Below are 25,973 nucleotides of genomic sequence, written 5' to 3'. Positions count from 1 at the left end.
TCACTATATCTCCTCTGTAACTTGTTATTTCTAGAGTATGACTCCTGTTTGTTTTGGCTGTCAGCTTATTTTCTGAGCACACACGGTGCCTGCTAATCTTACTCGGTTTTTATTTTATCATTTCCTCTTTGAACCTTGTAAGATGAAATTCATAATTTTGTTTAGAAGGTATGAAACATGTATGAGACATTTTCTTCTGTTTAGATTTTCTTTCAGACTAGGCTTTTTTCTTTCATTTGCTTTAAATACTATTACTTTCTTAATTTACTTTCTTTTCTCCCCTGATTTTGTTCCGATTCTTGGTTGCCGTGCTTTTGTCTTTTCTCTGCATCATAGGCGAGGACTCCCCAGGCTTTCTGTTTACTCTGACATAATATGGGCGGCTTGGCTCCCTCCTCATCTTGATGGAGAACTGTTTGTTATATTCTGAGAACAGGTGTTAGTTTATTCACTTTATTTGGAGTGTGAAAAAAATGGAGGAGGAAAAGAACTCAGCCAGGGCTTTGTATAACCTTTGTTGACGTTCCCAGTTCTCATGGCTCTTCTGAGCGTGGATGGATATGTGAGTTGTGCCAGGCTCACTTTACCCAGATGGGATGAATCCTTTTTCCTGGGAAAAAGCAGTCAGAGGGAGCCCTCCAGTGAGGGCTAAGCCTGGAACATCAGAAAGAATCCAGCTTATTTGCTCATTTCTCTTATCTTACTCGTCTTCAACAATTCTTTCCACTCCTACCAGCCAAAAAGAAGAAAAAAAGTGTTGGCCCTGTTTTTACATTTCTGTGGGCGGCGAGGAGCTGTGTATATTTCATCTCAGTAATTCTCTTCCCGCTTACCCTTGCTGCTCTCACAAAGGGTCGTGACTCAATGTGACTACCTTTGCTGCCTTTATTTTTGTCAAATCCCCATGAGGCTAAAGTAGACTCTTTCATTCCTTTCCTTGGCCTCCTTGAAGTTTATGGAAGAAGTTTATGTCCCTTTTCATTGGTCATTTATTGGTGGCCAGATTTTTGCCATTTTCTACTATTTGGGGGGGCACGGTTTCCAATGATCATGACTTGAGATTAATTTATGTGAAGCATGGTCCCTCTTGCATGTTGCCTTTAATGTGTCAACACCCTTGGCTCTGACACAAGTGGCTGGGGAACCTTTTATGAGTCCTTTCATCTATCTCAGCATTAGTATCTTTTATGAAATCAAAGTATTGGTCCAGGTAGGCCCCAGTCCCCTTGCAGCTCTACACTGACTGTTACAAGTCATTTTAGCATGTTTTACACAAGCAATGTGCTCATGTAGAAAAGACTTACATGGCTAAGGCTTAGAATAATAATAAGGCTTAGTCTTCTTGGATAGAAAAAGATAGATGTGGAACCTGGAATTCCGAAGAGAGAGCAGGTCTAGTCATGAGCTGCAAAGTGGCCTAGAGGAAGGTCAAGTCTGCAGAAAAGAGCTGGGTGATGGCCGGGCATGGGGTGGAACCTATAAGGAACCAAAGGATGATTTTATTTCTCATGCCTCGAAACTGTGCTTGGGGTGGGCCCCGGGGACAAAATTGATTCCTAAGAATATGGCAATGATAAGTACTAAGGTATTTATTATCGTTATTGTTTCTTCTCATTATTATAGTCGTATTAACTCATCTTAAAAATGACTTGTGCTCACAAAAAATACAAATTTAATAAAACCATTTTATAAACTTCAGTGAACAAAGACTCAGCAGGAGAGGGAGCAGGAGAGGCACACACATGGCAGCTAGGACTCGTGGAAACAATCCAGAAGTGTCAGAAACGACAGGTGGGCCGGGCGCCGGGGTTCACGCCTGTAATGCTAGCACTCTGGGAGGCTGAGGTGGGTGGATTGTTTGAGCTCAGGCATTCAAGACCAGTCTGAGCAAAAGCAAGATCCCGTCTCTACTAAAAAGTAGAAAAATTAGCGGGTGTGGTGGTGGGTGCCTGTAGTCTCAGCTACGTGGGGGGCTGAGGCAGAAAGATAGATGTCTTGAGCCCAGGGGGTTGAGGTTGCAGTGAGCTGTGATGACACCACTGTATTCTACCCAGGGTAAGACTCTGTCTCAGGAGAAAACAAAACAAAACAAAAAATGGCAGGTTTCAGAACTTCCAGGCGGGCAAGGAGAAGGAGGAAAACAAAGGCTAGTGGGCTTCAGCCCTTGTATTTGCAAGGAGTAGGGCACCGGTCCCATATGCCGGAGGTGGCAGGTTCAAACCCAGCCCCGGCCAAAAGAAAAAAAAAAAAAAATAGAAAAGAAGCCTACCATTCATTGGTCGAGATAAGCTTTTTCCCACCAGATCCTAAGGACTGTTGATTTAAGAGGCAACAAGCACCAAAGGAATGATGTTCCTGGGATTGCCAAGAAATCATGATGCTAAAGCTTAAGCCTGATCATCTCTCTGAGTAAGAATAAAATCCTTACATGGGCTGCTTTGTCCTTAGTGCTGTGCAGCTCCTTATGCTGGCGCGATTCCATTCCTGTCCCTGGAGATCACGCAGTGGGTTCCATGGCAGGCTGCTCCCCCGTGCTGTCATCATCCTGGCCCATGTGGGAGCCTCACTGGCTTCCGGGGCCTCTTCCTCTCTCACGAATGCCCACGTGCTTCCTTTGGGTCCCTGCAGGCTTCTTCCTAAGGCTCCTTTCCCACAGTCAGGGACAGAGGCAGCTCACCCAGAAGAACTTGCTTCAAATCTGCTTCCTGTCTTCATGGGTTTCCTTTTTGCCCAGTAGCATATTGGCTTAAAAACACTCGCCCTTCTTCTTCTCTGCTTTCTTTTTTTTTTTGATCACCTCATTTTGCCTTTAAAACCATTCTCACATGTTTTCTCTTTTATCACTTCCTTTCTCTTAGATTCCAGGCAATCGATTGGAAACTCCTCTGTTATTTCATTGCATACTTTGTTTGTGATGATAGAAAGTACTTCATTCCAGTGAAGCCGGGGGTATATTTTTTGGGGGCGGGTCGGGGTTATCTTTGAACTTTTTTGAGAGAGCAAAAAGGATATTTTAATGGAAAATATTCTTCATGATTTTTTTACAAATTGTTCTCAATTCATTCCAAGTTTGCTTGGATGTTATTTCGAATACTTCCAGCTGGACTGACTGAGAATCCTTTTTCTTGTTGCTACGCTCCTCCTCAGACTTGACTGGTTATTTTTGTTTTAATGTTCATCTTTACTTTCTTCTCCTGACTCTTTCTTTTTTTTGCAGTTTTTGGCTGGGGCTGGTTTTGAACCCACCACCTCTGGTATACGGGGCCAGCTCCCTACTCTTTGAGCCACAGGCACCGCCCAGCCTTCTGATTCTTTTCTCATTCCTCTCATAGATGCCAAAGGCATCTATGACATTTTCGTGCAGGATCAAGGAAATCTTATACTTGAATTTTCATTATTTGCTTTTAATCTTTCACTATTCACTCTTAATCTTTCGCTATTCACTTTTGATTTTTTTTTTTTGACCTAAAACCATTAAGATGGTTGTGTAAGTTTTTTTGAAAGTTTTTTTTTTTTTTCTGTAGGGTAGTAACTATAAAATCTCTGAAACTGAAATGAGACTTGAGTGTTATGGCTAGGTTGGTGTAAGTGACAGAAAGGCCACAGCCATCAAATGTTGGTTTGTAACAGAAATTCCTCATCTTCTTTGTGTTCCTCAAAAGGAAAATTATTGTGCATAGTATAACATTCCCATTTTATCCAATCCCCCCCCCCCATGAGTCATTTCACTATTTGTACACTAAGGATCCACCAAGAAAGTTTTATGTCCAAAATGTTTGAGAGACACTAATCTCTTATCATTCACCTTATTTGGATAAAAGTTTCTCTCTGGGCCCTTAAAAAATAAGGTGGTTTATATTTCATATGAGCCCCAGGAGGTGTAGAAACCTCTATTTAAGAGTTAAAAAACAAAAAGATCGCATGGAAAATGATCTCATTTTCTGTTCTGAAACAGGCAATCAGGAAAGTAGATCCCAACTGTTTGAGAGTCAAAATTCACTCTCATTTCTTGTAACACCGATCAGACTACTCAAATAGTGAGACACAAGAATTACATATTAATTCTTCTTGATGGGGGGTGGGTCACTAAACCAAAGGAAGAATACTGCTTTTAAACCCAGATTCCAGAAGATCCTAATAAGTCTGCTTCCTCTCCAACGTGGTACCTGTTTCTGGTTTCCAAGCCCTTCCTGGCTAAGGAATTTTCTTTCTGTTGTTGTAGCAGAGGTAAAGTTTAGAAGTGATGAGCTCTGATGTATCACTTCATAGGATGCCACTTAAAGCCTAAATAGATTTTTTTCTCATACCTGATACATTGGAGTAGAAAACCGAGAAAAAACAGTGATGGGCTTTCCTTGCACACGCGCCTTTTCTCACCATGGAAGCTCCTTTCTCTATTCTCCCCACCTGGCAAGAGCCAGCTTGGATACTCCCTCCTTAGCACCCCTGGGAAGGGGTTTTTGACTTCTTGGGAAATAAAAATATAGGTGTCTAAGTGACTGTCATGCATGTTTTCTGACAGAAAATATATCTTAGATCGTCTCCATACTCCGTGTTACCATATCTTTTTATTATTATTATTAAATCGTAGCTGTGTACATCAATGCAATCATGGGGTACCATGTGCTGGTTTTATAGACCACTTGAAATATTTTCATCACATTGGTTAACATAGCCTTCACCGCATTGTCTCAGTTGTTGTGTGAAGACATTTATATTCTACACTTAGCATGGCACAATATCTTAACAGAAGGAAGTGTTTTATTCTTTTCCCAAGAAAAATTGTCCTGTGAAGCCAAAGTCTTTGTGGAATACAAGCAGAATTGGGGGGCTTCCAGGTTGAGGAAGAAGGTCGACCGTGTGACCATGTGTGGGTTGGAGAGCTTGTATATAGCAACTGTGGGAAGTGATAAGTTCCCAAGGGTTCCTGGGAAGTTGGAGTCCCTGAGATGCATTACAGAGATTTCACATGCAACAATAACAAGTTGTTCTCAGAGATATGATACCAGAAGCACAAAAGGCAACACTGGGGACCTAGGTGGCACGTGTGCAGGCACCAATACAGGAGAACCCCTGTAGCTGACCAGCTCTATACATTGACCACCTTTTTAAGTTGACCTAATTTTCACAGACTGGACATGCACCGTATGTACTCAATGACAATTCCTTATGTTGACCAATTTGGGTGGTCAACTTATAGAGATCCCTACTGTCATTAATAGCATCAAGCGAGGAGTCTGAAATCTACCGTGAAACGGAATTATCATCCCTTTGACTGTAGTTTTTAACCCTTTACTTCCAAACCACGAATCATACTTGTGAAAACACCCACCCACACACATATTCTTATTCATACACATCTTTCTAGGGGAGGAACTCTAGTGAGAATTGTTTTGAATAAGACAAAGATCATTCAGATAGACAGCAATGGTATTTCCATAGCACGAGGCTCATACTTTTCTAGAACATTTATTACATCATAGATAGTTAGTTTTGCACGGTAGATGGAGAACATCTCAAGGGAAAACATGCCTTATTATTTACAGGCTCATGTGGTCACAAAGAGTAAAGTCCCAATGCATCTCTCTCTTACTTCGTAAAAAATAGCAAGTGCTTTGAAAGGATATAAAAATAGTCGGAAGGGAAACAGCGAAGATGTTATTAGAAAAATTAGAGTGCTTTTTTTTATTTTTTTTATTAAATCATAGCTGTGTACATTAGTATGATCATGGGGCACCATACACTTGGTGCATGGACCGTTTGACACATTTCCATCACACTAGTTAACATAGCCTTCCTGGCATTTTCTTAGTTAGAGTGCTTTTTATTCAATCTCTACAGGTGATCCTCTCTTGATCCTGGGATGGATTTTTTCCAACTGCACATACAATTTTCAAGCACAGTTTTTCTGGCCCTTAGCCCTGTGTGTGTGCTTTTATGCTTCGTTGGCAAAGGAAGTTAACGCATTGTCTGGCAAGTTTGTGGAAGGGATCTTTTGCGTGCAGGGAATAGTATTGTCGGTTGGTGATGATTCAGTGTGCAGGGACCTTGGCTCTTGTTTTTGAAGCATGTCATCATACCCTAGGCTCCTGTTCCAGGTCTTCTGTCCACTGCTAGGACCTCTTCTATCACTCTGGTGTCCCAAGGCAGCCCTCGTCCTTCTTCCACAGGAAAGAAACCAAATTCTCAGGACCAAGCTCGTGACCCGGGAGCCCTGTGTACCCCTGACCCAGTGGAGATCAACTTCCCTAAGTCTTCCATCTGGAATTCTTTTCTTCTCTCTGCCTTTCTAAACCCTGTTCATCCTTTAAGACCTCAACTTTTGCAGCCCCCAGGATTTGCTGTGCTTTTTGAATTTCATGTTCTTTTTATCAGGGCCATGGGAGGTCTGAGGATTTTTATTTGAGCTCATTTTATTTCCCCACTAAATGTTTTGAGGGCAAGAACCACATCTCCTATTGCTTTGGCTTTCTTCCAGCAACCCTAAGAAGGTAGTCGCTCTTTTCTGATTATCATTGTTACAAGTATTGAATAAACCTACTTCTGTAATTTCAGCTCAGGGATTTCTAGAAAGCTATGATGTGGATTGTTCTTTGGGGGAAAGTAGCCAACATAGATATAAAAGAAACAAAATGGCAGGGCACAAAACAAAATATAAAATATTGCAAAATATCATCCCACCAGAAGAATCTTTCTATCAACTCGCCTCTAGAAAACTCGTGTTAAAATTATACACATATGCACACTTGGCCCCCTGTATCCATGGGCTCCACATCCTTGATATAACAAACCACAGATCAAAAATATTGTCGAGAAGTAGATGGTTACATCTGTACTAAGCATGTACAGATTTTTTTTTAATTAAATTTTATTTATTTTTGTTGTTGAAGATTCATTGACGGTACAGAGGCCTGGGTTACACAGCACTTGTTAGGTAAAGTCCCTCTTATAATTTTGTCCTGCCTCTAATAGGTGTGTCACACACCGTGACCCCCCAATCCCCTCCCTCCTTCCCTCTCTCTGCTCTTCCCCCACCCCCCACCATGTATCAGGTCCTCAATTGTGGACCCTTGCACTAGACTGTTTATTGCAGCTCAATTGACAATTGCCAAACTGTGGAAACAACCTAAATGCAGGTACAGATTTTTTATCTGGTGATCTTTCTCTAAACAATATAGTACTAACATAGCAGTGATATTGTATTAGGTATTAAAAGTCATCTAGAGATAATTTAAGTATACAAGAGGAGGTGCATGGTTGATATGCAAATACTACTTCATTTTGTATAAAGGACTTGAGCATCAAGATTTTGGCATCTGCAGGGGGTCCTGGACCAGTCACCCACAGACGGACAGATGACTATACATATGTGTACATACCTACACATAACACATTTATACAAACACACATACGTATATGAAGGAAACCCTCAGCAGAAGACCTTACTAGATCGATTAGGGGATACGGTTGAGAGGACAAGACATGGGTAAGCAAGAAATGAGGTCTGGGCTCCGAGTCTACAGCACAGTGGTTATGTAGCCGGTCACATACACCAAGGGTGGCGGGTTTGAACTTGGCCCGAGGCAGCTAAACAACAATGACAACTGTAACAAAAAAATAGCCAGGACTATAGGCGGGCACCTATAGTCCCAGCTACTTGAGAGGCTGAGACAAGAGAATCGCTTAAGCCCAAGAGTTTGAGGTTGCTGTGAGCTGTAACACCACAGCACTTTATCGAGGGTGACATAGTGAGACTCTGTCTCAAAAAAAAAAAAAAAAGAAAAGAAGTAAGGTCTGGTGGGGAAGCTGGTGAAGACGGCCGACAGCCAGAGGCCTGGGCCTAGATGGACAGGATGCACTGCCGGGACCCTGAGGCGCACACAAGGTTCCAGGTGCCTAGGACAATCAGAGTCACAGCGACTCTGTGGGGACATAGTGAAGGCAATCACATCTGCTTGGGAAAGATGAAACTCCGTGACCGAGCTTCTGCCTTGTTGCTCCCTTGGACAGTCATTACACTGGATGCTTCCAAGGGTTTCTAGAGTCCTACACAAAGAACTTTCACCTTTGCTCATTCGGTCTTGAAGACGATCTGTACTGAGTCCACCCAAGGGAATAGAGGCAGAGATAAGCAGGCTGGGCTTACCCTCTCTGCCTTTAGCTCTCTCATCTGTAAGGTGGGATTCATGTCATTTGTATTTCATAGACTTCTTTCGGGGGTTAACAACCCAGGCCCCATGCGGGGAAGCCTGCACAAATGAGACCAGTGCTCCCTTGCATCTGAGTTTCAATTTATGGGATCTACATGTTTAAATTTTCTTGTTTCCCAATGAGATAAATCTAAATGCAAACAACTCGATGACCAGCTGGAAGTGCTGTGAATCCAGTGTCTGTTCTTCTGGCTGCTCGCTTTACTTTAAGACCCTTCTGTACTTTACGAAAAACCTGTTTGTGACTTGCCTGTTAATGCAAGAACCAGACGTGCGTGTGTTGTGTTTTCCAGGGAGATGTGCATCCAGCAGGATGGGAGGGTTCATCTCACCGTTGTTTACTTTGGGAAAGAAGAAATGAATGAAGTCAAAGGAATACTTGAAAACACTTCCAAGTGAGTACACCGTGGGCTGCAGTGGGGAGTCATGGTGACTGGGCTCAGTCCCTATCAGGGCTGCCGCTTCTGCTGAGTGTGATTTTCCTTAACACTGTGGGTGAACTAGGGGCATGGAATGATTGCTGGCTTGCATAGGGGGAAGTCTGTGCCCTCTTTCCCAGGGAGAACCCTGTCTGTGACACAGGTATTCATTGCGTGGGTGGGAGTGATGGCTTTGACAGTGGAGATAAACTCCCCTACAGGGAGCAGGATGGGGAGCATAATCCCCTTTCAGCTGCCCCATGACTGGACGTGATCACTCTTAGCACCATGGATTCGGGAACATTGTCCGAGAACTGGACTCAGGTAGAGCACAGTTGTGCAGTGAGCTCCATCTCAGCCACAGCTTGCAAAGTTGAGCGATGTCCATACTCGCATCTCATCCACATAGCAAATGGTCTCACCCTTTGGGGTTTTGTTCAATATTTGTTTTGAGAAATTAGGGGAAAAGCAGAAGTGATGGTGGAGGCAGGATCCTTGATTAAACCTATTCAAGTTGAATAGAAATAATTTAACTGAAAACTTTAGAACTCAGGTTATATTTTTATACCTGGTCATTTGTATGGGGAATAAATATATATATATATAAAAGCAGTATAAATGGATTTTTTTCCTCCTATCATAATAAATGACTCCTATGGCATTTTCCACCAGTGAGGAAGCCAGCGTGGTACTGTAACACTGGCTGTGGAGGTTTGCAGCACTCCAGCTGAGGAATCAGGTGGGCAGTTTCTAAGTGAAGCCGTGAGGTTAGTCAGTGGTAGTGGCAGAAATAGTACGGATGAGGTTTAGACATAAATAGCACCCTCTGTTTCAAGTTTCTGGTAAATGAAATTTGGATGATAGTCAAGGAATAAGAGTCCAAGAGCATGGTTTTTGCATTTATTTTCATTCATTGTTACTAGATTTGCATTAATGGACCCCAGATCTGAATGCCAATTGTAATTATTTAAGTATTCTAAAGCAGGAGTCTACAAATAAAGCCCACTGGCCAAATTTTGTCTGCCATCTATTTAAATAAATGGAATTTGATTGAATTAAGAAAGCTCTTACACAGCCAAGGAAATAATCAACAGAGCAAATAGACAACCTATAGAATGGGGAAAATATTCACGTGCTATATAACTGATAAAGGACTAAACTAATAACCAGGATCTACAAAAAGCTTAAGCAAATCAGTGAGGAAAAAAAAAATCAAACAGTCTCATTAAAAAGTGGACAAAGACGTATATATTTGTCAATGAATAAATAAAATATGGTATATCCATAAAATGGAATATTACTCAGCCATAAATAGGGATGAAATCCTGGTACATGCTACAATGTGGATGAACTTCAAAAACATTACGATAAATGAAAAAAAACAGATACAGAAGGTTAATTATATATCATTTAATTTATATGAAATATTATTAATAAGTATATTCATGAAGACAGCAAACAGATCAGTAGTTGCTAGAAGCTGGGAATATGAGGCAATTTGATATGAGGTTTCCTTTAGGGGATGATGAAAACATTTTGAAACTAGAAATAGGTGATAGTTATACAACACTGTGAATGTACTAAGTGACACTGAATTATGCATTCAAATAGTTAATTTTATGTTATGTAATCTTAATAAAAAGTGTACATAAAAATGCATACATAGACATTGTGTCCTATGTCAAGGGCTTTTCTTCCCTCTAATCAAACAATGTCTTATGTTCGTTATGTGTCTCTACAGAGCTAGGGAGACTTTCATCTGTGAAACTGAGTTGAACCTGTGCTACATAGTAGCTTATGTAAGACATAAAGGCAAAAGCACAGTGTCCAGTAGGTGCCAGGTGCTATGCTGGGTTGGGTTACCCCAGATCTTTTGAGGAAAGCTGCTGGTGTGCATACAGGTAGTTTGTGGGCAAGGGCAAGCATGCCTCAGGGTGGAAATGCAGACAGGAGCTGCAAATTACACATCCAGGTTTTCCAGAGAAGGAGAAGCTGCAGGTGCATGAGCTAAGTCTGAGCATTGAGGCCACATGGTGGGATCCAGAGGAGAAGGTTGGAAGACAGTGTCCTCTTGGAGGGAGTGGCCCTTGAGACCACCACCTAGTTCTTTATCTGTGATGATCTACACCTACAACAAGACTGTGAGATTCCTTTCTTCACTTGATGGTGGTGGGTGGGGGATTCACAGATTAGGAAGGACGCTTTACTTCCTGACTTGCCATCTTCACAATCACTCACTCTACTCTTTGCAAAAGCTCATGAGGGCTCAGTATGGCATTCAGGTTGCCACCCTCAATTTTTCTATGAAAACTCCACAGTAGAGGCCTCATGCTAAACATTTGAATCTTTTTTCTGTGCATCAGAAAATTTGTTTTGACTTTGATTTCCCTATTTAAAACAAAGCAAAACAGAAATTTTACATACACAGTGAATAAGAAAGGCAGTCTAAACATTTAGCCTGGGAGATGGTGAATTGTAATTAGTTGAGGCCTGCGTGCAACCATTCTGAAGTTCAGACACATCCATTTGCCCTTCTTAGTGGACTGTGCTTCATTTCCACATGAAATTGGAAAACCAGTGGAAAGGCAAAAATGTATTTCCTAAAGAAATTTGCTAAAATAGGCTTGTATAAGTTCAGAATTCAGAAATTCTAAATGAACTGTTTAAAGTGCCTACTACAAACAATTGGATGATAACATGTTTAGTTTTAAATGTTTCACTATATTCAGATGTTTTCAGGAAGCAGAACTCAGAAGGGATTTCAACATTTTGGGCTGTAAGATTTAAAATCTTAAATTACACATTAGATAAAATACTAGTTTCTATGTAAATTTTTGAAGATTTTTTTTTTTTTTTAAATAAAGGGCTGTTGTTGAAAGTGTTCCATTAAGAGAATCTCCTTGCAGTTGTGGGGGAAAGGCTGCATTAGAATAAGTCATATTAGATGGCACTATCTTTTATCATTTATAATCCAGCAATTCTGGGAAATGTAAATCAATTAGGGAAATTAAATCTGCAATAGAAATAGCAGCTCTCTCAGGTCATTGTAACCTCTATAAAAATGACTTTGCATAACTTGGAGTCCTCGTGCACCAGGTTTGTTATATAAAAGAAGGAATTGAGTGAGAAATTCAAGGGTTTTATCAGTTGATAATACAATTCAAGTGGAAAAGAAAAAAATATGACTAAATCATGTAGTCTTCCTGAACGGCTCACTGAGCTTTGTCACAGGCAATTACATGATATAAACTGTAGTGATCCTATTCTACCATGACAAATGTCTGTTTCTTACTATGGCATTACTTTAGACATGACATTAAATATTTTATTTCTTTGAATAAGCAAACTAAATATTTTGGACCAAGTTGCATCTTATTTTCCTCACCTCTTGTTTTTCTGTTTATTTACATATTTGTCATTATCTTAAAAGCTTGGGCTTGTGCCTGTCCTTCAGGACCTATGGGTCACAGCCCCTTTTTGATGTGGGAGATGGACATGTACAGAGGGCAAGGGCTCCCCGGGTGCCCACTTGAGCGGGCTGTGCTTTCTTGGGGGAGGGGAAGGCATGTCTGGCCAGCACCTCCCATCGGGACAGATCTGAAATGTGCCTTGGTGTTATCCAACAGTTTGTCTCCTGGTTCACCCAAGGTTTATTGATCATGCCCTATGTCCTTTACCACACAGTGCTGGATAATCTCTGATAGTAGAAAACAGAAAGCAGGGCCCTGGCTGTCCTTGAAGAGTTTTTAGAGCCTGCTAGAGCAGCTGGCACCAATCTGTACAAGCCAAGGCACAGAAGATGCTGGGACGCAGAAGGGACAGAGGCAGGACTGGATGCAATGCCTGCAAGCCAACCAAGGGCACTTCAGTCTGTAGCAAGGCATGAGCGAGGTGGTGACACTTGACATGGGCCTTAAAGGATGAATGGGATTTTCACAGGAATAGATGAAGAATGCACCCTCTGGGGATGGAGCACCGAGCAGAGAGAGCAGGCCCTAGGCAAGCCCGTGCCATGGTGAGCAGTCCATTGTGAGCATCTCCTCCTGCCTGGTCACTGTGGAGGGGGCAGTGATGAGACAGAGGACAAAACTGGGCTTCTGCTTGTGCAGTACCATGGTCCAACATTTAAAGGTTGTAGCCTCATGGCCATGTACATTGTACACATGCCCAAACCACACCACCACACTTCCTTGTGCCAATCTGTGTTTTGTTTTGTTAAAAAAAAAAAAATCTTTATTTTCAGAACCATTTTAAATGTACAGAAAAGGTGTGTGGATTACATAGATTCTAGATACATCCCCCACAATTTCTCCTATTATTTTTATTTTTCACATTTTGTAAATTTCAGATTACAGGGGCACATACGTTTTGGTTATGTAATTTGCTTTTGTGCATTTTCAGTCAAAGTTATAAGTGTGCCCTTAACCCAGAAAGTGTGCATTGTACCCGTTAGGGGTGAATTTACCCAACCCTTCCTTCCCCCTCCCACCTGCTTGATTTCTGTTGTGTTTGACCTCCACATGTGCACGTAAGTGTTGATGGACTGTTTCCAATTTAGCATTAAGTACATGTGGTATTGGTTTTTCCATTCTTGCAATACTTCACTTAGAAGTATGACGTGGGCTTTAAAGGATGGTCTCCTTAGAAGAATGGTCTCCAGTTCCATCCAGGTTGTTACAAAAGATACTAGATAATTATTTTTTATGGATGACTAGTACTCCATGGTTTTCTGTATACCATATTTTGTTAATCATGTCTTGATGGACACTGGGCTGTTTCCTCATCTTTAGTATTGTGAATTTTACTGCTAGAAACATCCGAGTGCAAGTGTCTTTTTGATAAAATGTCTTTTTTCCCCCTTTTCATAAGTACCTAGTAGTGGAATTGCTGGATAAAATGGCAGGTCTACATTTAGTTCTTTGAGGCATCTCCATACTACTTTCCAGAGGGGCTGAACTAGCTTGCAGTCTCACCAACAGTATAGACGTGTTCCTTTCTTTCCACATCCATGTCAGCGTTTGTTGTTTTGGAAATTTAGATAAGAGCCATCTTTTGCTGGAGTTAGGTGATATCTCATTGTGGTTTTGATTTGCATTTCCCTGATGATTAAAGATGTTGAGCATTTTTTTCATATTTTCTTTGACCATTAGACCATCTTCATTTGAAAAGTTTCTATTCATGTCTTTCACTCACTTTTTAATAGGGTTGTTTATTTTTTTCTTGCTGATTTGCTTGAGTTCTTTGTAAATTCTGGTAATCAGCCCTTTCTCAGATATATAGCATGCAAGTATTTTCTCCCATTCTGTGGGTTATCTATTTACTCTGTTGATTGTGTCCTTGGCTGTGTAGAAACTTTAATTTGATCAGATCCTATTTATTTTTATTGTTGCTATGATTGGTTTTAGGGTTTTCTTCATAAATTGTTTCCCTAGGCTGATATCTCCAACATTCTTCTCTAGAATTCTCATTGTTTCATGCCTTAGGTTTGAGTCTTATATCCATCATGAATTAATTTTTGTGCTTATTGAGAGATGCTGGTGCTGTTTCAGTCTTTTACATGCAGCTATCCAGTTCTCCAAGCACCATTTATTGAAGTGTATGTTTTTGTCTGCTTTTTCAACGATCAGATGTGAATATGAGGATGGTTTTATCTCTGGGTTCTCTTTTCTAATCCATAGGTCTATGTCTCTATTTTTGTCCCAATACCATGCCGTTTGTGTTACTGTAGCTTTGTATTATAACTTGAAGTCTGGTACAGTGATGCCTCCCACTTTGTTCTTATTACATAATGTTGCATTGGGTATTTGGGGTCTTTTATGGTTCCATATAAAGAGTAGAACTATTTTTTCTAGATCTACAAACAAAATGGCATTGGTATTTTAATGGTGATTGCATTGAATCTGTAAATCACTTTGGGTGGTGTAGCCATTTTAACAATGTTGACTTTAAGAAGCCATAAGGGGGCGGCGCCTGTGGCTCAGTGAGTAGGGCGCCAGCCCCATATGCTGAGGGTGGCGGGTTCAAACCCAGCCCCGGCCAAACTGCAACCAAAAAATAGCCGGGCGTTGTGGCGGGCACCTGTAGTCCCAGCTGCTCGGGAGGCTGAGGCAAGAGAATAGCTTAAGCCCAAGAGTTAGAGGTTGCCGTGAGCCGTGTGACGCCACGGCACTCTACCGAGGGCGGTACAGCGAGACTCTGTCTCTACAAAAAAAAAAAAAAAAAAGAAGCCATAAGGATGCCAATCAGTGTTTTGAGTTGATCTCTGTCATTGCTTGTTATGTGGCTTTGCTGCTTTTTAATACATGTTGAGTAGAAGGTGATCAAGTCTCATGCCCAAGGAGCAGCATTTCAGAGTGAAGCTACATGGGCCACATCAATAGGGGCCTGACCATCCTGCAGAAGCCAGTTCCTCTTCATCTCCTTGCCTCCTGTTGTGCGTCCCACCTGGCTGGTTCTGATAAGTTTGAGATGAGAAGGCCATCATGCTTCTAGGCCCAAAAGATTCAACAATGTATTAATCTCCTTGTTTTGGAGAAGGAAAGAAAATGTCCCAGTTCTTTTCTTGGTGTTTCCAGCTCAGCCCTCTTTCTTGGCAGAAAGCCCTTATTAGTTATCAAAGGCCCTTCCTGGTGGCAAGAGAGGAGCTGGAGGGGTTCTTCCAGGTAACAGGTTCATTAAAAGAAGCTTTGGGTTGAAGATGCAAGAGGAAAAATAGTACCATTATTCACCTGCAGACAGACTTGGAGCTGAGTACAGTGACCTGACAGCACACTGGGAACTGCAGGTGGGTCACCAAGTTGGCACTTCGGGCCTTGTCAGTGCCTGGGACTGGCTGATAGTGCTTCCCAGGACAGTGATGACTGTCTCCCCACACTACCTTCTGTGCACACTCATGTCCAGCTCCCTCATCAGGGCTTCAGAGAGGAGCCAGCATGGATCCAGGTCAGCAATAATAATGCATGTAGCCTCCTGGCCAGTGTTGACCATGTGTAGATGAGGGTACCAGACAGGGCTGGATTGGGACAGAAATGGAATCAAGCAGATGAGGCTGGTGTCATGTACACCAAGTGGCCCCTGTGAAAACAGCACTTGGACAGAGCTGGGTCCCCCTTTCTAGGGCTTTCTCTGTACCTGCAGACACACAGGCTTGAAATGCATATTCAGATGGGGCACTGCCAATAGGTTGGCCCATCTTTGTGGGGAGGTTGCATAAAGACAAAATAAGCAAGGCCAGGCATGGTAGCTCACACCTGTAATCCCAGCACTCTGGGAGGCTGAAGTGAGAGGATTGCTTGAGCTCAGGAGTACAGCAATCCTGAACTTGTTAGGATTGCTAGCTCAGGCTAGTTCAGGACTAGCCTGAGCAAGGGTCCGTGTCTTTACTAAAACAATACAGAAGAACTAGCTGGGCATAGTGACACATGCCTGTCATCCCAGGTACTTGAGAGGATGAGACAAGAGGATGCTTGAGCCCAGGAGTTTGAGGTTGCTGTGAAGTATGATGCCATAGCACTCTAGAGTGAGCCTTTGTCTCAAAAAAAAAAAAAAAAAAAAGACAAAGGAAGCAAATTGCATTTTGCACTAGGCCATGTAAAGTTTCTCCAGCAGCATCTGTTTTCTTAAATTCCTTTTTCTAGGACTGTAATACATTGAAGCATAGAGGTCGGTTGATGTTTAAAAAAAAAAAAATTCTTCCAAATTCAGGTCCTCTCAAACACCAGATACCATGGGCTTTTCCAGTGACTGTGGCTAATAGGCAAGCCCAGTTCCCTCCCCCAACCCTCAGAAGAGCAGAGAACAGCATTTATTAGGAATAGCTCGAGCCAGGGTTCAGGGGGTTCCCATACAGAACAAGCTAGATTAACTTATGTATTGTGTAAGCAGACATACTGAATTACCATTTTGCCCTCTAAATGTGTAGCACCCACTGTCTCTCTACCATTAACTTAAAAATTAATCACCTATAACCTTATCATATCTTTAATGTTGTTACCTTAATTTCTCACACTGCCTTGTATCCTTATTTAACCAATATGACTTGTTCCTTGTAAATATTGGACATATCTACCCAAATGGATTGTAAGTTGTCCAGACAGGAAAATATGGTGTTATAGTTTCCTTAATGCAGTATGTGAAAGAACCACATTCTCCTTTCTTTGGCAGAAGTTGCTTATCATCGTTCAAATACAAATTGTTTTTATAGCTGAGAGCTCTAAGAGCTGAAACACTCTTGGAGAGGTACCTGAATTATGAATCAGATACAATCAGACTGAGAAAGGACTTGCTTATTCAGTGTGTTTGGGAAGGTCAGTCCTTGCCCTGCAAGTTAGTGAACAGAATGGGGGGTAGGGAGGAAACAGGGGTCTCAGAGGGTATAAACCTTAAAACAAATATATAGAGACCTGCTACTGACTGTATGTTAAATACAGAGTAAGTTAAAGCAAGATGGGCCCAGGATGACAGATGGGTTGGGCTGGAGAGTCCCCTAGAAGAATAGGTAAGACCCAAGCATCTCCTATGGGCAAAACTTTCCTGGAAACCCATTTCCAGGAGAAATGGGTTTAGCTGATTTACAGGAGCTGGGGCTGTAGAATCCTCTAGGAGTTATGAAAGTGCCTGCAAAGATCTCACACCACCTAAATGTCTTCAGAGGCAGGCGGTAGCACTGCCCTTGACTGGAGCTAGACATCGTACTGAACAGGCTCCGTAGCACAAGTTCAGTGCCACTCACAGAAAATATGAACTGAGGCCACCTACCTAGAGAAAAGTTCAAGGTAAAATTCTGAAAAGTTCAAAGGTCTGTATAAATGTAGAATCATGGAAAAGTAGAATTTTAGTGTGTAAATGTGCCTTTGAACTCCATGACTGCTGGGGTTTGCGATAAGGAAACTAACAAGACATGGAATGACTTAAATAAATGAGAGGGCGGAGCTAGAAATCATTTATATATTCACACTTTCATTCACAAACGTCTGTTGAGCCGTGGTGGGAACAGGATTGGTTCTAGGCCCCAGATCCGGGTTTCTTTTTTTTTTTTTTTGTTGGAGATTCATTGAGGGTACAATAAGCCAGGTTACACTGATTGCATTTGTTAGGTAAAGTCCCTCTTGCAATCATGTCTTGCCCTCAGAAGGTGTGGCACACACCAAGGCCCCACCCCTCTCCCTCCTTCCCTCTCTCTGCTTTTCCTTCCCCCCCCTTGACCTTAATTGTCATTAATTGTCCTCATATCAAAATTGAGTACATAGGATTCATGCTTCTCCATTTTTGTGATGCTTTACTAAAAATAATGTCTTCCACTTCCATCCAGATTAATACGAAGGATGTAAAGTCTCCATTTTTTTTAATAGCTGAATAGTATTCCATGGTATACATATACCACAGCTTCTTAATCCATTCCTGGGTTGGTGGGCATTTAGGCTGTTTCCACATTTTGGCGATTGTAAATTGAGCTTCAATAAACAGTCTAGTACAAGTGTCCTTATTCCATTACGAAGCCTCCTACCTTGAGCCAAACCTAAAAGGCACATCTGGCATCAGACTCAGACAAGGACAGGCCTGCAGATGGGCCCGCAGATTCCCCAGATAAGAAACTAAGCTCACTCCCAGGTCAGAGAGGAACGGAAGTCAAGGAAGGAGCAGCAAAACTAGTTTCACTGATTAAATTACCAGATAAAAGTACAACTTGGCTTTTTAAAAGTCGATGACTCTGAATTTGTGTTGACCTTTACCCAAGATAGTTACTTGGAATATAAACTTTTAAAAATGGAAATGAGTTGTGTACAAAACTTTGAATATATCAAGATGAGAGAAGTTGGGGATGAGGATGGGCCAGGTGGTGTGGGGAAGAGAGGATGTGCAGGTTGGAGGAGGATGTTGGAAAAGGAGGATTTGCCAACTGTTGGGCCCTCCCCAGGCAGGAGCCAGAACAGAATTGAAGCTGATTGAGACAATTCCTGTCCTACTAGGCAGTGATTGAATTCCTGGAACTTTTGTTCAAGACATGCCCCATTCCAGAAGGTTCTGCCATTCCTGGAAAAGAACAGCAAACTGAAGACACATCTTGGCTTCTCTACCCTGGGTCTGGGAATCCTTGCAGGGGCTAATAGCAGCCATGGCTGACGCCTACAGAGGGTTTTACATTGTTGGCACCGTTCATCTAGTTAATAACTGTGTGGGTTGGTTAAAGAAGGTGTTGTTATTACTGTTCTACAGATGAGGCAACTGAGGCTCAGGGAGATTCATGGGCTTGGCTAGATCACAGGGCTGTCTGTGGGAGAGCCAGGTCTAGGACGTTTCAGTGTTCTAACTCTAAGTCGGTCGCTTCTTCCTCATGCCCTGCTACTTTACTGCAGCATGGGGAGGCTATCTGGGTTTACATCTGTTTGGTACAGATATACATCTAGAGCGTCTTGCCTGGCTTCTGGACTTGAATGCAGATCAGAAGATGCCAGGTGGAGCCGTTCCAGAGTGATTTTGTTACTTTGGCTCAGGGGTTTCATTTGGGTGGCTTGGGACGCCTGGAGATTTTCCTGGGTGGCTTTCCTAGTCTTTACTGGTTCACATTTTCCCCATCACCAAGAGTATTCAATAGTGATGACATTAGAGTTTTCAGTATGAGGAAATTGCCAGAAAAACAAGAAATAAGACTTCACTAGGTGTTCTTGGCACCTTTAATCCCAACAAGTTTCCAGTGGGTCTGGGTCCTTCCATAATTGCTTGGGTGGCCCCAGTACCCTCAGGGTTGCAGAAGAAAAGTGACAAGATGTGGATGGGCCTGGTTGTGTATTTTCCAGGACATGCGTTCAGCCTGGGAATCAAGGGCTCAGGAGTGACTGGACCTGGTCTTGCCTTTCAGAGCTGCCAACTTTAGGAACTTCACCTTCATCCCGCTAAATGGAGAATTTTCTCGGGGAAAGGGACTTGATGTTGGAGCCCGCTCCTGGAAGGGAAGCAACGTCCTTCTCTTTTTCTGCGACGTCGACATCTACTTTACCTCTGAGTTCCTCAACACATGTAGGCTGAACACACAGCCAGGTGCGGGTCCCTCGTCCTACTACCAGGTGGCATCTCTCTCTCGTTCATGTGTCATCTTCAGGGTCCGCTGGGACATCCTGCTTCTCAGGCAGTCTGTTTTATCCCAATGGCAAAGAAAAGGAAGACTGGTTTGATTTCTCCTTTGGGGCCATATTGAGGGCCCGTGGGCCACTATAACTCTGGGACTCTTTGTCCCAAGTTCTCATTCATAATCCCTTTTCCATCTCCAACTGGGAGGTCAGCTTTAGTGAATGCCCACTGGAAAAGCTACCTGGGTCTAAAAAAGAAAAGGTACGTGCAGGCAGCTACCAAGGGCAGAAGGGCTCTGAACAGGAAGAGCCTCCAAGACAGAATTAATTTTCAAACATTTGACTCACAAGCAAGGCTGATATTCAGACAATAATCACTAGCATAGCCATGTCAGTTGTTAAAATACAGAAATTCTTTCGTGTTAATTGGTAAAGAGCAACTGCCCTGGGCTCTCCTCAAAGTCACCCTGGCCCCTTTGGCAGCCCTGGAGACTACCCTACCAGCCAGGAAATGAAAGGCTTCATGTTTGGGGGGGCAGCAGGCACCAGGGCTGTCTCCCACTCCCACTCCCATTGGTTGGTGCCCAGCAGGGACCACTGACTGTCAGAATTTTAAATATTATTCCTGTGCTGGGAGGTCAGAAAAATTTTAGAATCTCTCTGCTCTGCCTCATCCTTCTAAAAACCTATTTGAGGGTTGAGTTGGCAGGGAAAGAAAAATAGATGCAAACATCTGGGGAGGTTCAGAAGGCTCGATGTCAGTGAACAAACCTAATCATCGTCTCGCTTTAAGCAAATGCTTGTCTTCTGGTTTGCAGGGAAGAAGGTGTTTTATCCGGTCCTTTTCAGTCAGTACAATCCCGGCATAATATATGGCCATCACGAGGCGGTCCCTCCCTTGGAACAGCAGCTGGTGAGTAATTACCCCCCAGAAGCTTTTGTGTGGCTTTGTTTCATGTCTTTCACAATCAGGGGCACCTGACCGTGAGCACAGGTGAGCTGCAGTCTGGGGAATGATTCCCTTAGTAGTTCTGAAGTTCAGCAGACGTGTTGGCCTTTGCCTTGTTGATTAAAAGTGCTTGCAATATTTAAAAGTGGAAAATAAATGGGAACAGTACTCTTCGGAAAGGTAATTTCACACCTTCATAGTTTTCTGCTATGGTTTTGAGAAACTAGTATTATTGCATTATGTATGCTGCACATTTTTTCTTTATTACCAAATCCCACAAGGTAAGAAAGGGGAGACTCATGTCAGATGGAGTACAGAGATCAGAACGGGGTGGCTCTGCACAGCGAGGGCCAGAAGCAGCCTCCAAACCTCAGTTCTCCAAGACCTTTCCACGGCACCACCATCCGCACATCACAAGACCTCCAGTGGATGGTGGCATCAGAAATGTCACAGGAAGGTGGCTTTCAGAGAAATATTGGAGGGACTTCTCTGCCAAGAACTTGGCCGCATGGAACTACATGGCCCCCAAGCTGTAAGCTGAGATGTCTCCACCATCACAGGCAGTGAGCCCATTCTGGGGGGAGGTAGGGCGGCAGCAGGAGGAAGCCAGAACAAGATCCCTGCACCAGGTGCAGTGGCTCCTATAATCCCAGCACTCTGGAAGGCCGAGGCATGTGGATGGCCTGAGCTCACGAGTTCAAGACCAGCCTGAGCCAGAACAAGACCCCATCTCAAAAAATAGCTAGGCATTGTGGCGCCTGTAGTCCCAGCTACTTGGGAGGCTGAGACAAGAGAATCACTTAAGCCCAAGAGTTTGACGTTGCTGTGAGCTGTGACACCATGGCACTCTGTCTCAAAGAAAAAGATCCCTGTACCACCGTTATTGTTGCCAGCAAGACAGACAGATGATTCTTCTCCCACCCCAAGCTGGGCGGTGGTCTCCCTGCAGGGAGATCAGCTGGGTTTATCGAAAGCTGCATGTGGCTCAAGTGCACGTTCTCATCTGAGGGCCAGGTGTCTGTCCTGGCTTTGGGCAGCTCCGCCTCCTGCCGAATCAAAGCCGTGGTTCTCCCGACTTGAGTACCTCTTAGGGTGGAGGAAGGATGTCTTCTGTGTGAACCCGCAGGCGTCATAGGGCCGGGCCTCTCATACCTCTGTGCAGTGGGAGACTAAACTGATTTCCACCGAAAACACTTGTCCTGTGCAATTCCTTTGGAGGACTTACTGTGTTTCAGCTTCCAGAAGCAGCCAAACCTGGGCTGTCTGCTTGCCGTCTGCCAGCCAGCCTCTGGCAGCTGATGGATTTGCAGAGAGTTGAGCATCGTCAGGTTGGACAGCATTTGTTTCTCACCCTGTGACAGTGTGGTTTCACTGTGGGCTCAAGCCAGATGCACACTCAGAGTGTAGCTTCCTTTCCCTCAGTGAACTTTCAATACCACAGATACACTTTCTATGTGTGAATGTGCTGTGTGAATATCTGTGCTTTATCCATTAAAAACAGTAAGGGTTTTTCACTCCAGAACCACTTCATGGATTGCTGAAAAATAGGGATACGTTCTGAGAGATGTGTCCTTAGACACCTCGTCATTGCGTAAACATCACAGTGACACTTACACAAACCTAGATGGGGTGGCCCACTGTACACCTAGGCTGTGTAGCTCCAGCGCCACAAGCCTGTATACTATGTTACTATACGGAATGCTATAGGCCAGCGGTTCTCAACCTGTGGGTCGCAACCCCTTTGTAACAATGAAAATATATCACGGCATTAGGAAGGTTTAGAACCACCACTATAGGCCGTTGTATCACAGCAATAAGTATTTGTGTATCTAAACATAGAAAGGTATGGGAAAAAATATGGTATAAAAGATAAACACTTGTATAGAGGCACTTAACCAAGAAAGGAGCTTGCAGGACTAGAAGTTGCCCTGGGTGAACGGTAAGTAAACATGAACACCTAGGGTGTTACTGTGCACTAGTGTAGACTTTATACTCACTGTAATCTGAGTTTATTAAAAAAAAAATTGTCTTTCTTTAATAGGATAACCTTACCTTCCTTGGATGACCACTGTCAATTTTTGGTCATCATTGACCAAAATACCATAATAAGGGCCGTCCATGGCTGTACTTACAAGCAACATCACTCCCCACTGAGACAGAAATGTCTGGTTTCAGCCAGGCCTGGTGGCCTGTGCCTGTAATCCCAGCTACTCAGGAGGCAGCTGGAGGAGGGTCGATTGAGCCCAGGAGTTTAAGTCCGGCCTGACCAGCATAGTGAGACCCCGGCCCTTAAAAAAAAATTTTTTTAAAGAAACTTTTGATTTTCTTTCAACAAGAATTCTAAGCTTCCAATTGAGTTTGATGAGAAAATAGGATGTAGGATTTATTTTCTTTCAACCAATCCTGATAGAAGTTCCTTTGGCTTTGAATGAAATACTACTTTACATTTGACACTGAACGCGGTTAAGCTTTCTACTCGAACTCATAAAGATCTTATTGGTTTGCCAGGAATTCTTTCATTTCACAATCTAAAGGTATTTTAGCCTTTTATTGTTATTATTCCTCAAGTGAAGCAGGCGGAAAGAGAAACTGGAGGATCAGCACCATTGGACAAGTGTCTCAGAGCCTTAGAATTCACAATCAAAGCAAAAAACAGCTCAAGATTCCCTGTGTCCACTGCTACAGGCTCCAAATTACCTTGCAACCTTTGACTTACTTCCAAATATACGTTTGACTTTTGCTAGAGCATATTAGTCTGACAGTTTGGAGTTTGATATTTATGCCTATTTAGTCTGAAATACTAGTTCTCTCTGAGACAAAGAGTGAGGGCCCCCATCCCAAAGAGAAAAGTGTGATTGTGTTCTTGACTGGATGAATCATTTCTTGAAAACTTACTGCCTATCGAGGACCAGCCTAGGTGCTAGTGGAAGAGTCAGAAGAACTTTAACAAGGTCACGTACTCGGGAGTCATTTGTGAGAACATCTCATTCATTTCTTTTTGTAGAGATGAAATGACTTGTCCAAGACTACACAGCCAGCCTACCAGCAGATCTCAACCCCAAACCACGATTTCCTCAACTCTGGTACAGTGGACAGAGATTTGCTTAAGTTCTAGATGTGAGTCAACATATAAAGGAAATGGCCCAACAAAGATTCTAAGGACACCAAACCACAGAAATTAATATAATGGTGACAGATTGTGTCGGTGGTGGGAAGGTGTGAAATGATGATCGCCTAGGAAAGACTTCCTACCAAGGGTGCATTTTGGCTCAGTGTTGAAAGATGCTGTATCTACTAATAAATCCTTGATAGCCTTCCCTGGAATGCATCACTGTCAAAGGTGAAGGCAGAACACAGCCCCAGAATGCAGCCTCATAAAACTCACTTACACAAACAAAAGACAACCTTTCCCTGGAGCCTTTGAAACATGACCTTGTTGGTCAACGTGCTAGTTATTTTTTCTCATCACTATTGCCACTATCATCCAATGATATTTTGCCTGACGAGAAAAGCAAGAAACTGAATTAATGATTTTGTGTGTAAAGCAAGGAACCAAATTATTGATTTTGTGTATATATTCAGACTTTTTTTTTTCCTTTCAGTACAGACCACTTGTAATAAGTACTGAGTGAACTCATGGGATTTTATTCTAAAATTAATTTTTTGAGTTTTACAGAAAACTTGATGATGCTTTAATGTGGAAACAGCTCACTGAGAAAGAAATGACTTCTATAAATAAGTATTCATTTCAGACATCTGACTTTCCTGGTTTAAGGTTGGTCAATTCTTGCCTAGGTCACTGCTAGAGCCTCCCACCACTCTTATCTGTAGACTCCTTCCTCCTCTGTAATCCAGTATTTCCTTCACCCTCTTCCAGAGATAGGTTTCTAAAACACAAATTAATTCAATTTTTTAAAAAATCTTTTATGGCGGAGAGCCAGTGGTGGGCTGGTAAATATTTAACAACCCACTCTCTGAAAGGGAGGGTATAAAAAGTCCTGATTTATAGCATTTTCCGATTTCCATGGTGTAAATGCTCCCCTTGTGGCTTGTGTCAGGCTACTAGTGTGACATCACTGGTCACGGCATTAGGAAGAGATTTGTACACCACTTGGGACCTGGTACTGGCTGGCACCAGCACAGCCCTGCAAGCCCTGATTTCTCCTTGGGATTCATTATCCTGCATACACCGACTCTCCAACTGATTATGCAGAAAATGTCTGCAAACCCCAGCACTTGGCACATGGTACCAGCGCCCTAGACACCGGCCAACCCCTGCCAGGTGAGCACACCTGCTCCGAGTCTGCCTAGGCTGGCATTGCACCTCAAGGCCAGCCCCTCACCATGTCTGATGCCCATGGTGTCCGGTGCTCAGTCTGCCGTTCAGGGCAAGCAGTTCCCTCTGATGATTTTGTGACCCTCTGTTCGCGTCACACAGTGTGCTGTCTACTGTCCTCGCCCTCCCTCTTACTCTGCCCACACCTCCCTAACTCCCCTTCAAAAAGGATTTTACCATTGACTTGCACTTCAGTTGAAACTTTTAAGACTTGCTCACTGAGCACAGTGCTTCCTGTCCAGGTTGAAGTCCATTGTTGTTTAGGCAGGAAGCACACAGTCGCTGAACTCTGAAATTAACATTAACACGTGCCATTTATGAAGCCTTTCCATCAGCCAGCACTGTGCCAGCAGTATCTCATCCCATACTCACTAAGGGGAAGAGAAACTATTATTCCCATTTCACAGATGAGGAATTTGAGGAAGTCAAATCATCAGCAGGAAGTCACTTGCTCACAGTGGCGAAGTGGCAGAGGCAGGAACTCCAGGCCCGCACTGCATGACTGACCTGGGGCCACAGAGGCAGAACAGCAGGAGACTCATCCTTTGCCCCCCAAATTCTTCAAGGAGGGAAAATGAATCTTGTTTAAGGTCATAGGTTCCTGGGAATGAGAGATTCGCAATGATTCCTTGTCCAGCACTGTACTCTTAGATGATAATAAATTTTTATGCCAATACTGATGAAAGAAGACTTGTAGAAAAATGTGACTTGGTACAAATCTGGGAGATGGCATTTGAGTTAATTCCTAAGCAAAGTCTTTGCAAGCTGAAGCTCCAGAATATGTTGTTTCTCAAGAAATGGAACGGTCACAGCAATCCTAGGATTGGTCTGTGCTCAGTTGTAACTGGCTGAGAGATCCTGGGCAAGTTGTTCTGCCTCCATACCGAGGCCACAAGAAGAGGACACGTGGCCTCCTGGAACCCTGCGCGGTGTGGTCACCAAACCCTCCAGACCCAGATGATAAGGAATGTTCAGTAGAGGGGCAGAGCACAC

General features: G+C 43.0%; 1 protein-coding gene across 6 annotated transcripts in view; it reads left to right on the top strand.

Annotated features, from left to right (window-relative positions):
- The window catches only part of CSGALNACT1 (chondroitin sulfate N-acetylgalactosaminyltransferase 1), a 309,957-nt gene that overhangs the window by 274,043 nt on the left and 9,941 nt on the right, over positions 1-25,973 (top strand). For all 6 annotated transcript variants that reach the window (XM_053578680.1, XM_053578684.1, XM_053578683.1 and 3 more), the window contains exons 5-7: positions 8,504-8,605; positions 19,488-19,666; positions 20,514-20,608. In XM_053578680.1, coding sequence (XP_053434655.1) covers positions 8,504-8,605; positions 19,488-19,666; positions 20,514-20,608 — 376 coding nt within the window. The remainder of the gene's footprint in view (positions 1-8,503; positions 8,606-19,487; positions 19,667-20,513; positions 20,609-25,973) is intronic.

This window comes from Nycticebus coucang, chromosome 24 (genome assembly GCF_027406575.1).
Source record: "Nycticebus coucang isolate mNycCou1 chromosome 24, mNycCou1.pri, whole genome shotgun sequence".
Taxonomy (NCBI): domain Eukaryota; kingdom Metazoa; phylum Chordata; class Mammalia; order Primates; family Lorisidae; genus Nycticebus; species Nycticebus coucang.
The sequence above is the reverse complement of the archived record's forward strand: the minus strand, read 5'-3'. Positions and strand labels throughout refer to the sequence as shown.